The 14,100-nt window shown below is 34.6% G+C and overlaps 1 protein-coding gene across 1 annotated transcript in view; it reads left to right on the forward strand.

Moving 5' to 3' along the window:
* MYO9A (myosin IXA) overlaps positions 1–14,100 on the forward strand; it is a 183,603-nt gene that overhangs the window by 39,284 nt on the left and 130,219 nt on the right. The window contains exons 10-11 of the mRNA XM_068964194.1: positions 1,529–1,663; positions 11,392–11,513. Of these exons, the coding sequence (XP_068820295.1) occupies positions 1,529–1,663; positions 11,392–11,513 (257 nt within the window). The remainder of the gene's footprint in view (positions 1–1,528; positions 1,664–11,391; positions 11,514–14,100) is intronic.

Here is a 14,100-nt window from a genome sequence, read left to right on the forward strand (position 1 = left end):
ACTTTTAAGATCTGTTTGTATTATGTTTTTAAGCCTATATATTTTAAAGTTTTGTCCCCAGTTAAATCTGTCATTATTTTACTTTATTGCCCTAGGTTTTATTCGTTGATTTTTCTAATATAGGAAGGGCTCGTCTAGGCCAAGTTTATAAAATAAAAATGTTTATTCTAATACTTTTAGAATTTAATTTTTTATGTTCATGTTTGTGTTCACAATTATGTTTATGTTTTTTTCCCCTGTTGGAATTTATAAACATGGTAGATTTTAGATATTTACCTTTAATCTTTTCAAATCCATTTTTATTTCCCAACAACTTTTATGAAATAGTCTACCTTTTCAGGCCAAATAGCAGTGTCATCTTTATTACTTAATCCTACTGTCTTAAATTTATTAATATAATTGCTCTTATATGACCATGTCATGCCTTAAGTCCACTAGTAGGAAATTGATTTCAATTTTAATCTAATTTACCAAATTGATTTCTTTTAGAAGATCATTATTTTCACTGCTTTTTGTAAGGGCTTAGAATTAGTCAGCAGAAGTAATCAAACAAAATACTCTTATGGAGACTTTTAAAAGTCTCTTGCTATTTATCGCTCATTACATCAGTCTGCCCAGTATCTCTTTGCACCAGTGGAGAAAAATTGTTTCATTTAATCACAACTGTCATACAACTCTATTTTAAGCATGAGGTGGGGTGTGGGAAGAATAATGGTTTGGGGTGTTAGAGCTGAATATTCATCATCCTTAGCAAGAAGTTAGAAGATTGTTTCTGGAAGTGAAATATCAAGAAATAGAAGAATAAATATTATACTCTTTTGTACCAAGCAACTAAAAAGATTTGAGTGTTTTTGACTTTAGGAACCAGAAATTGAGGATGGTGAAGTGGTTTGCTGTAATCTTTTTAGAACTGTTTAATGTCATAAATCTTTTTTTTTTAAGTTAATGTCATAAATCTTGTGTGACTTCTTTTGATAAAAAAATTTTTAATGTTTGATATCCAGTTTCATTTCTAGCCTGTGTAAGGCAAGAAATATGCTTATTAGCCTACCTTAAAGCAGAATTTTATTGGGATAGAGAAGTCAGACTAGGAAAATTTGCATGATCCTTTGGCAGAACCAGGCATACCCAGGATTAACCTAGCTTTACTTTACTAACCTTCTAACTTTCCAATAGCCTTTTTTTTTTTTCCCTTCCCTTGTCTCTGGGGATTTAGAGATTTGTGGTATTGAAGTAACAAGTCTTTAACTCTGCTTTGTACATTTCTGTGAAGTAATCTATGAATTACATGTGTTAAAACTTTGGATGTATTTTTATAATTAAGATAAAAAGAAAATGATGAAGATAAATAGAACCAAAATGCTTTTTATTTGTAGTATATTTTGGTTGACCACTGGGTCCCCTCAAGTTTTCATCTACTGCTATTGAAGAACTTTGAACATTTTGTTACTTATATTGTGAAATGTAAGTTCATGAAATAAATTTAAACATCATTTTTTAACCATAATTTCTTTCTTGTTTTTCACAGACTTTGTCCATTGGTGTTCTTGATATTTTTGGGTTTGAAGATTATGAAAATAATAGCTTTGAACAGTTCTGTATTAATTTTGCTAATGAACGTTTACAACACTACTTTAATCAGCATATCTTTAAATTGGAGCAAGTGAGTACCTGAATGGGCTTCCTGGGTGGCTTGGTGGTAAAGAATCCACCTGCCAATGCAGGAGATGCAGGAGATGTAGGTTCAATACCTGGGTTGGGAAGATCCCCTGGAGGAGGAAATGGCAACCCACTCTAATATTCCTGCCTTGAAAATCCCAAGGACAGAGGAGCCTGGCGGATTACAGTCCATGGGTTCACAAAGAGTTGGACACAGCTGAGCAACTGAGCACACAAGTGTGTGAGGATATGAATGTGTGTTCACTTGCCCCTTTCCCACTCCCTGAACCCCCACCTGTACCTTCATATACACCACATAAATTTTTTGAGTCATAGTCATGATAAGTATTTTAAGCGTTGATTTCGATAAAGATATTATTGTCTTCGTATTAGTGTAAGCAAATGACAGATGAGAGCATAGTTTTTTGGGCCTTATCACATAGGGTTTTCTGTTTTAATTAAAAGGCCTTAAGTAAAATCAGTAATATGTGCTTATTTGATGGAACCTTTGAATGAAAAGATCTATGGATTTGTTTTGATTTTTGTTGATGTTTTTGATTTTTAATTGCTTTTGTGGCCTTGGTCACAGTGTATCATATTAAGTATGCTTGTTTGATTCCTTTGATCTCTTAGTTCAAGGATGGGATAGAGGAGCTTATTAATAGAATCTTAAATCAGCTTAGAATGTGGATACAAAGAAATAGGACAGTATAGAGAGGCCAAATTGAGTAACTACATATTTTTTATGAGATGGTCAAATTGATTGAATTAGGATAGAAAGAGTAAGCCATCAGTTTACATGAGAATTCTTAGGGTAACTGCAGGGTCAAAAGAAATGTGGATTCTTTTTCTAAGCCAGATTTGAATTCAGTAACAAGTTGAGTTTATGGAAGTTAAGTTTGTGTATGAAGACATAAATAGAAGCTGGGTTCACATTCAACTGAAAGGAAATAATGAAGAAAAGAAACGAACAGAAAATCACAACAGTTTCCTGTCATTGGGGCTTGCTCTGTCTTGGCTTTAAGCACAACTGTTTAAGCACCACTGTTAAAAGATAGTATTATTTTTTATAATATCACCTAACATGTAGTGCTTACCATTAAGTGATAGAAATAAAAATATACCAAAGATGCTTTGGGAGGAAACATTTTGAGAATTTTAATTACTGAAGTTCACTTCTAAATCTTGCCCAAAATTAATACATGTGCACTTAAGATGGGAGAGATATGTAATAATTGCCATGCAGGATGATAGGTACCAAAATCAAATATAAGGTAAAGTAATGATAGAAAGGATGAAATTTATTAGAATTTGTTGAAAGTCTGCAGAGATTTCCTGCAGAGTGATTCTGAAATAGAGTTTTGAATAGAAAGTTGAGCTCACCAGACTGTCAATGGGGAAAAGATATTTTAAACAAAGATAACAATATCTTTAAAACTGTGAGGCATAAAATAGCACAGCACTTTTGATGAACTGGAAATGATTCAGTGTAGCAAAAATACAGGATATAAGGATGCGGGCAGGAAAGGAGATAAGTTTGATGAAATAGTCTCGATCAGATAGTTGTTCAGAGTATGTTTAGCAAACATTTTAATTGGAACTGTGGAAGATGTATTGAAGAGAGTCAGTTATATTTCAGGCACTGTTAGGCATTGAAGATAAACAGTTTAGAGTTGAGGAATCTTATTATTGAGTTCATAATCTAGCGAGTGGTTCTTTTGTCTGTTCCTCTCCTGGGGATGTCAGACTAAGAAATTTTGACCAAACTTGCCTTGCAGAACATCTGAAAAATAAAAGAACTGAACAAAACATAATTGAAAGCATTGGAGTACCTTCAAATAAGTGAAGCTTTACAGGGCTCAGATATGCAAGCATGAAGTCTAGGGAGATGAACTCAGTATTCAGGGAATGCTTTGTTGCTAGAGACATTTCTGTTCCAGTAGAAGGCTTCCAAAAAGGATTTTGTCCAGATTAAAGAACAAAAGAGGAGCTCCTTGGCAACTCCCAGAGGCTTCAAGACCTCAAAGGGTTATATCTTATAGTAAAGGTAATGCAGAAATAGAGCTTTTCCAGTGGCTCAGGCAGTAAAGAATCCGCCTGCCATATAGGAGACTGCTGGTAATGCAGGAGACCCAGGCTCAATCCCTGGGTCAGGAAGATCCCCTGGAGAAGGAAATGGCAGCCCACTGCAGTATTCTTGCCTGGGAAATCCCATGGACAGAGGAGCCTGTCAGGCTACAGTCTGTGGGGTCACAAGAGTCAGACATGACTCAGCGACTAAGCCAACCACCAAAGCAGAAATAGAGCAGGCAGGCATCATAGGGGCTAAAGTTCAGTTTAAAATAATTTCAGTTCCTGATTGGGTTAAAACAGTGTAGAATTTCCAGTGTTCTTAGCCACCTGCTAAGAGCAAATTCAGTCTCTGATGGAGAAAGAGATCATCTCATTACTAAAGTTCTCTGCACATTTTCACATGCGAGCATTCAGGTTTTTAACTGAGATGTTTGTTTAAGATATACAAGGAAGGAAACCAACATGAGGAAAAACCATGAGAAGTGAGACAGTAGACTACCATAGGGGATTCAGATAATGATCTTACCAACATGAACTTAAACAGTGGCTTCAAGAAATTTTTTGAAGTGATAATTTTATTAAAGAACAGCAAACTTTAAAAAAAAATCCTAAATTTAGGAAAATCTAGGACTAAGGCATATGGGACATAGTGAAAAGATCTAGCATATGTATAACAGGAATTCTGGAAAACATATGTGAAAGTGAGAGAATAGGAATGAAGCTTTATTTGAAGAAACAATGGCTGATAATTTTCCAAAATTAAAACAAAAAACAAAAAAATCCAACATGCACATGTTTGAGAAGCCCTAAGAATGCAAATGCTGGATGAGTTACAAGCTGGAATCAAAACAGGCAGGAGAAACATCAACAACCTCAGATATGCAGATGATACCACTCTAACGGCAGAAAGTGAAGAGGAACCAAAGAGCCTCTTGATGAGGGTGAAGGAGGAGAGTGAAAAAGCTAGCTTAAGACTAAATATTAATAAAATACTAAAATCATGGCATCTGGCCCCATTACTGTATGACAGATAGAAGGGAAAAGGTGGAAATAGTTACAGATTTCTGAAATCACTGTGGATGGTGACTGCAGCTATGAAATCAGAAGATGATTGCTTCTTGGCAGGAAAGCGATGACAAAACTAAGCAGTGTGTTGAAAAGCAGAGACATTACTCTGCTGACAAAAGTGTGTATAGTCAACACTGTGGTCTTCCCAGTGGTCACGTACGGTTTTGAGAGCTGGACCGTAAAGAAGGCAAAACACCAAAGAATTGATGCCTTTGAACTACGATGATAGAGAAGACTGCTGAAAGTGCCTTGGAAATTTCACAGTATTGAAATCACACAGATCTCAAAAGCATAGTAAAGTTATATCAGAAACCAACAACAAAAAGATAACTAGAAAATACTTTATGATTAAAAGTTAAGAAATGAATTTCTAAATAGCTTAGAAATTGAAAAAATTAGAGAGCATTTTGAACCTAATATGTTAAATATTAAAACTTGTGTCTAAAGGTGTACTTTAGTCTCTGAAGAAATTTGACTAATGATTTAATTAGAGGAAAATTTTATAGCTATCAGAACATTTTAGGATTGAAGAGCAGTGATTTAACACATTTGAAAATGATCAGAAACCTAAACAAAGGGAAATAATAAAAAAAGAGAATAAATACAAATGAAAAATGTATTATGGGAAGAGATCAACAAAAATCATAAACTTTGAAACATAAGTAATTCTTTGAAATGACCAATAACATTTATAAAAGCCTCAAGAAATTAGTGGGAAAGAGACAGACACATAAAGACAGGGATATAAATAGCCAGAATTCCAATGATAAAGACTATATCATTGTATATCCTATACATATTAAAAAGTTACAGAATACACTAAACAACTTTATGTCCATAAGTAGGCTTATCAAATAATATGAGAAAAAACTTTTCAAAACTGTGTTGACACAGATAAAACAAAAGTTCAAATCTTTTAACTATTAGGACTTCCCTTGCCATCCTTTGGTTGAGAAGCCACCTGCCAATGCAGGGGACATAGGTTCCATCCCTGGTCCAGGAAGATCCTACATGTTGTGGAGCAACTAAGCCTGTGTGCCACAACTAGTGAGCCTGGGCACGTGGAGCCCATGCTCTGCAGTAAGAGAAGCCACCTCAATGAGAAGCCTACACACAGCACATAGAGAGTAGCCCCCGCTTGCTGCAACTAGAGAAAGCCTGTGTGCAGCAATGAAGACCCAGCACAACAAAAAAAAATGTAACTATTAAAGAAATTGAATATGTAATTAAATTCTTTCCATAAAGGGCATTGTAAGCCAAAATGGCACCACTGATGAATTCTGCCAGTGGTGAAAGAAGTATTTTCAGTTTGACATAAATGGTGAAAGTATTTTCAGTTTGACATAAATTTTTATGTGGAATAGATAAAAGGGGACAATTCTCAACATATTATAGGGAGCCAAGATAACCTAAATCTGTGAAGAACATTATTAGAAGTGGAAATTTTCAGTTTGCTAATATTTGTTTAGGAAATTTTCAGTTTGCTAATATTTAAACAAATATTAATAAACTTAAGTCCAGCGAGATATACAAAAGGATAATATATCAGAACCAAGTGGAGTTTTTTCTGGTGTGTATTACATTTGACCACCAATTAGTTTAATTCATCCATTAACAAAACAGAAGAAGAAAAAAATTCATGGTGTTCTCAATAAAAATATAAAATGCATTTGATAAAATTACATACTCAGTCTTGTTCAAAACAAAACCTTTAGCAAACTAGGTATAGAAGGGAACTTCCCGATAAAGGCCATTTATAAAAAAACAACAGTTAATATCATACTTAATGGAAACAGACTAAATGATTTCCCCCTAAGATTGAGAACAAGGCGAGGATGTTTTCTTAGAATTTTTATTATGAATGTAGGCTTGTGAGGACATCCAAATGGAAAGTAAACATAGGAAAAGATATTTCATTTATTAGTCTTTAGGAAAAATAAAATTAAACCCATACTTAAATATTTCTAGGCATTCACCAGAATGACTAAAATGAAAAAAACTGATAATACAGATATTAGAGAAATACTGTGCACTGGGAAGTCTCATACACTGGTGGTGGGTGCATAGATTGGTACAGCCACTTTAGAAAATTGTTTGAATCCAACAACACATTAAAAAGATCATACACCATGACCAAGTGGGCTTTATCCCAGGGATGCAAGGATTCTTCAATATCCGCAAATCAATCAATGTAATTCACCACATTAACAAATTGAAAAATAAAAGCCATATGATTATCTCAATAGATGCAGAGAAGGCCTTTGATAAAATTCAACATCCATTTATGATAAAAACTCTCCAGAAAGCAGGAATAGAAGGAACATACCTCAACATAATAAAAGCTATATATGACAAACCCACAGCTAACATTATCCTCAATGGTGAAAAATTGAAAGCATTTCCCCTAAAGTCAGGAACAAGACAAGGGTGTCCACTTTCACCGCTACTATTCAACATAGTTCTGGAAGCTTTGGCCACAGCAATCAGAGCAGAAAAAGAAATAAAAGGAATCCAAATTGGAAAAGAAGAAGTAAAACTCTCACTGTTTGCAGATGACATGATCCTCTACATGGAAAACCCTAAAGACTCCACCAGAAAATTACTAGAGCTCATCAATGAATATAGTAAAGTTGCAGGATATAAAATCAACACACAGAAATCCCTTGCATTCCTATACACTAATAATGAGAAAGTAGAAAAAGAAATTAAGGAAACAATTCCATTCACCATTGCAACGAAAAGAATAAAATACTTAGGAGTATATCTACCTAAAGAAACTAAAGACCTATATATAGAAAACTATAAAACACTGATGAAAGAAATCAAAGAGGACACTAATAGATGGAGAAATATACCATGTTCATGGATCAGAAGAATCAATATAGTGAAAATGAGTATACTACCCAAAGCAATTTACAAATTCAATGCAATCCCTATCAAGCTACCAGCCATATTTTTCACAGAACTAGAGCAAATAATTTCAAGATTTGTATGGAAATACAAAAAACCTCGAATTGCCAAAGCAATCTTGAGAAAGAAGAATGGAACTGGAGGAATCAACTTGCCTGACTTCAGGCTCTACTACAAAGCCACAGTCATCAAAACAGTATGGTACTGGCACAAAGACAGACATATAGATCAATGGAACAAAATAGAAAGCCCAGAGATAAATCCACACACATATGGACACCTTATCTTTGACAAAGGAGGCAAGAATATACAATGGAGTAAAGACAATCTCTTTAACAAGTGGTGCTGGGAAAACTGGTCAACCACTTGTAAAAGAATGAAACTGGATCACTTTCTAACACCGCACACAAAAATAAACTCAAAATGGATTAAAGATCTAAATGTAAGACCAGAAACTATAAAACTCCTAGAGGAGAACATAGGCAAAACACTCTCCGACATAAATCACAGCAGAATCCTCTATGATCCACCTCCCAGAATTCTGGAAATAAAAGCAAAAATAAACAAATGGGATCTAATTAAAATTAAAAGCTTCTGCACAACAAAGGAAAATATAAGCAAGGTGAAAAGACAGCCTTCTGAATGGGAGAAAATAATAGCAAATGAAGCAACTGACAAACAACTAATCTCAAAAATATACAAGCAACTTATGCAGCTCAATTCCAGAAAAATAAACGACCCAATCAAAAAATGGGCCAAAGAACTAAATAGACGTTTCTCCAAAGAAGACATACAGATGGCTAACAAACACATGAAAAGATGCTCAACATCACTCATTATCAGAGAAATGCAAATCAAAACCACAATGAGGTACCACTTCACACCAGTCAGAATGGCTGCGATCCAAAAATCTGCAAGCAATAAATGCTGGAGAGGGTGTGGAGAAAAGGGAACCCTCCTACACTGTTGGTGGGAATGCAAACTAGTACAGCCACTATGGAGAACAGTGTGGAGATTCCTTAAAAAATTGCAAATAGAACTACCTTATGACCCAGCAATCCCACTGCTGGGCATACACACCGAGGAAACCAGAATTGAAAGAGACACATGTACCCCAATGTTCATCGCAGCACTGTTTATAATAGCCAGGACATGGAAACAACCTAGATGTCCATCAGCAGATGAATGGATAAGAAAGCTGTGGTACATGTACACAATGGAGTATTACTCAGCCGTTAAAAAGAATTCATTTGAATCAGTTCTGATGAGATGGATGAAACTGGAGCCGATTATACAGAGTGAAGTAAGCCAGAAAGAAAAACACCAATACAGTATACTAACACATATATATGGAATTTAGAAAGATGGCAATGACGACCCTGTATGCAAGACAGGAAAAAAGACACAGCGGTGTATAATGGACTTTTGGACTCAGAGGGAGAGGGAGAGGGAGAGGGTGGGATGATTTGGGAGAATGGCATTCTATCATGTATACTATCATGTAAGAATTGAATTGCCAGTCTATGTCTGACGCAGGATACAGCATGCTTGGGGCTGGTGCATGGGGATGACCCACAGAGATGTTATGGGGAGGGAGGTGGGAGGGGGGTTCATGTTTGGGAACACATATAAGAATTAAAGATTTTAAAATTAAAAAAAAAATGGATAAGATGGATTAAGATGTATATGGCAATAAAAAAAAAAAGAAAATTGTTTGGCAGTATCTTCTGAGTTTGTATGTTTGTAGTTTATAAGCCGGTAGTTTCACTCTCCAAATCTATATAAATGCTTACAAAAAGTTTTGCACAGAAATGTACATAATGCCATTATTTTTAATAGCCAAAATTGGAAATGAGTGTAATGTCCATCAGTAGTCCCGTATATGAGTGTATTATATATAAGTATATCATTGGTTCTTGAAGAGTTAGTTATTCTTCTATCCCTACTGGTACAATCAGTATCATCTAGGCACTCCTTCCAAGTGCACTACCCCAGACTTTCTTATTCACAAATTCTGAGTTTGTGCCTTCTTTTTTTTTAACAAGCTCTTCATGTGATTCTGTTGTATATTAAAGTGAGAGTTAATGCTCCGTAGCAGATTTTGGCATGACTTTTCTATAAAAAAGTATACTTATAAAAAAGTATAAGTAAATCAGTCTTCTGGGTTTTGGAGGTCATGTGGTCTCAGCTCTGCTATTACTTTGAGAAAGCAGCCTAGACAATGCATAAATGAGTAAAAGTAGTACTTCACAACCCCTGTCTTACAGCACTTAAAATGCATAGATGCATTCGACAACATAGATGTTTCTCTGAAACATAATGTTGAGTGACAGAAGAAAAGCCAGATGAAAAGAATATGTATTGCATGGTTCTATATATATAATTTTTATAAAGAGGTGGGTTTTGTCACTGGTATTAGAAGTTAGGATAATAGTTAACTTTGAGCAGGAGCATTGGAGACGGAAATGGCAACCCACTCCAGTGTTCTTGCCTGGAGAATCCCAGGGATGGTGGGCTGCCGTCTATGGGGTCGCACAGAGTTGGACACGACTGAAGCGAATTAGCAGCAGCAGCAGCAGGAGGATCTGAATCACCATTGGGAAACTGGAATGAGAAGGGATTTTGAAATACTAGTAAAGAATATAAAAATCCATATGCTTACACTATCTAGTATGCTTTTTATCCATGCTGTGAAAAGGCATAGGGAAAAAACTTTACCATTGCTTGGGGGTGACCTTTATATACCACTACTTGCTTGTGAAACTGTTGAGGGGGAAAAATTAAGTTAGCATTTACTTTTTGCAATGAGTAACTAGTTTATACTAGGGTCTACTTTTCCTTACAGGATAATAATAATACAGAAAGTGATTAAATTATTAAAATCACTGTTTCACAAAACCACTGTATTTGCTGAGAGATAATCAGTGAATACTAAAACCATCAGATGAACAGGATATTAGTTTGGTGCCTAAATATCGTTGCAGTGTAGAACCTTCTTTATTTTCAGAATCATCTTTCTGACAGTTTAAAAGCATCACAGAGATGAATAAAAGGATATTTATTTCCCATGTAGAGGTTGAAGAAGGAACAGTAGGGGTTTCATAAGAGAGTTTCGAATGGTTACTCAGTGTGTGAGCTTTGAGTTATTTAGTCTTGGAATTGGGGAAACTACTCTGCCCCTGCCTTTTGAAAGTTATTCTTTTTTTTTTTTTGCCAAAGTTGAGTACGTATGAATTCTATATGATTTTTATCAGTGATCACTGGAGGTGATAGTTTTCCACTTTTCTCAGACATTGTTTCAGTAAATTCACTGTTGGTTATCCAATAGTTCTTCTTGATGGCTTCAAGTTGTGTGGGAGAAATTAGTCTTTCGTTTTATATTTTTCCTTAGTGTAATCATCAGACAGTGTAGCTAAAACAAATAAGACTTAGTTTTCCATCTGAGTGGAATCACAAATAGGATTCTAATCAGAAAATTTGGTTGCATGTACTATTAAAATAGACATATACTATATCACGATTTTATGCAACTAAAATATACATTTCTTTCATTGTGTAGATTAATGATTTTTAAAAGTTTAGTCTATTCTTTTAATCCTGGTAAAAACTTTTTAGTCCTTATTCTCACATACCTTTTTATTTTCTGCAAGGTGAATAAATTGTTAATTTGTTATTTCCTAGGAGGAATATAGAACTGAAGGTATCAGCTGGCACAATATAGACTATATTGATAATACCTGTTGCATAAATCTTATTAGCAAGAAACCAACAGGCCTGCTCCATCTTTTGGATGAAGAAAGCAAGTGAGTATGCTTCTTTTTAGTTTTGTTATTGCCCATTTGAGTTTTTCATGTCTTTTTAAGCCCTAAACTTTCTTCTTAATGTTATTAAGAGCGAAAGTTTCCCTGGTATGCATTTTTTTGTGTGTTTATAAGAAAGTTGGATGGACTTCACTACTCAGCTCATTTTTTCCTTGACTTTTTCCAAATTTCTTCTGCAGAGTCACTTGGATGTTCAATTGTTGGTATATATTTTTTTGTTTTGTGTTTCTCTCTTATTGAATTAAGTTTTACATATGAGGTGTGTTTGCAGTTTTCTTGTTTAGTGGTTAAGAGTATAATAATAGATTTGTGATATCTGCCGTGGCTGTGCAAGTTTTTAGTGACTGCATATGTTAGATATTTGCCATCCCTTGGTAACACTGTTCAGTATAAGTTAGGTAAGCTAAGTGTAGTCACTCAGTCATGTCCGACTCTTTGTGACCCCATGGACTGTAGCCCACCAGTCTCCTCTGTCCATGGGATTCTCTCGGCAAGAATACTGGAGTGGGTTGCCATTTCCTTCTCCAGGGAATCTTCCTGATCCAGAGATCGAACCTGGGTGTTCTGTATCACAGGCAGGTGCTTTACCCTCTGAGCCAAAAGGGAAGCCCAACTAAACTTAAATATATATGTGGCAGAAATAAAGCTTCTTGGAGCATCCTCTACTGTGTTCTCAGTGCTCTAGAAAGTATTATTATAGTTTAATTATTCTAAGAGATGGCAAATCTAGAATTGGAGAAACCAAAGTGGTGGAGAGTGTGTTGGTTTTCTATGACTCTTTAGTAAAATATTTAGGAATTGAATTAGGTCACTTGATTCCTCATTTAATACTATACCCATTAAACTAAGATATAAAATATTAAGTAGTAACTTTCATAGGTAGGATGACTGTATACCAGATTTGTGTAGGACAATCTAAAGTTTATACTGATTGTTCATTGTAGTTATTAAAGGCACTTACTTTTACTCTAAGAATATCCTGATATGTATGGTAAATTATTTGTTATTGCCATATTACTATACCATAAACTCACAGAATTGCTGCACAGAATTATCAAGTAATATGGCAGAGCTGCAAAATATATTGGAAAGGAGATTGCCAACAATTATATCTGCCCTTCCATCATTAGTCTATTTCCATTAATCTAAATGAATTAAAATTCAGCAAAAAGCAGTTTAATTTTATGTGCAAAGTTGTAAATGTTTCTTGTATTGCTCTATATTTCCCCAAACATACATTATCTCTTATAAAATTTTGAAGTTAGTGATTCTTAACTCTGCTTGGATGCCTTACTTCTGATATATTTTATTTTAGAAAGTGTCATAGGTGATTTTGATATTTAGTATGGAGAACCATTGTAAATATTAAAATGATAAAGTTATTTTGTTTGAGATATCTTATGAACAAGAAAATTTAAGCAATTTGAGAAAAAGATCATATGTATAGTAAATGATGGACTTGAGATTCAAATCCACCAGGTATTTCAGAATAAGAAGCTTTATTTCTGTCTTTTACTTGAACTTTCATTTTCCTTTTTTATTGTGGTAACATTGGTTTATAACATTATGTAAGATTCATATGTACATTATATTTCTACTTCTGTATACCCTACAGTATGTGCTCACTACCAAAAGTTTATTTTTTATCTGTCACCATACAGTTGATCCCTTTTACTGATTTCACCTTCCCCCTGCCCCATCTTCTCTGGTATATAAAAAACTAGTATACAAGCAAAATAAAAATACAAGAATAAATCAAACAAAAACAAACATGAGCTATGGAGAACAGAGTAATGAGCTTGTGCTTTGAAGTATTGTCCTTATTTGCTTTACCATAATGCTTAGACTGTGATGTCAGAAGTTCAGGGTTGTATTCCAGCTCTATTAACTACCCTCAGCAAATCTCTTAATATCCTTAGTCCTCAGTTTTCTTGCATGCAAAAAGGAAATAATGATGATTAAATTATAAAGCTGTCTACTCTATATCTTACAGTGGTTGTGAGCAGGAAATAAACTATGGATATATAATTAAAACATGAATAGAGCAAAGGGGTCTTGTCTGTTATTCTTTAAGCAAAGTTTCATTGAGTGCACATCTTATTATGTTATACAAAGACCATCTTCACCTGGTCAGTTGCTACCTCACAGAAATGTAAATATTGCCCAATGAAGAGAATGTCACCTTTTTGCTGTTATCCAGAAGCTTGTGGGGTCCAGAAATTATAGGAAGACGGATGTTGGTTCAATATAAGAAAGAGCTTTTTAGTCATTAGAACTGATTAGCAGCTGCTTCATAAAGGAATAGAATTTTCCATTATAGTAATTATTTTGCATCATCTATCAAGGTACTTTTGCAGATAGGAGATTGGACTGAATAGCCTCTTAATTGCCACTTCAGTTGTGCTTCTATATCAACTCCATAAAATTTTTTAATAAACCATAGTATTAATTCCCTTGCTTTAAGTTAATCCTGTTATTTTCCTTATAAATTAGCCAGCTTTGTCTATCTCTTTTAACTTCCCAGAAGATGCAAAGATATGAAATATTTTCCCTCTTTCATGTACCAATA

This window comes from Capricornis sumatraensis, chromosome 2 (assembly GCF_032405125.1).
Source record: "Capricornis sumatraensis isolate serow.1 chromosome 2, serow.2, whole genome shotgun sequence".
Taxonomy (NCBI): domain Eukaryota; kingdom Metazoa; phylum Chordata; class Mammalia; order Artiodactyla; family Bovidae; genus Capricornis; species Capricornis sumatraensis.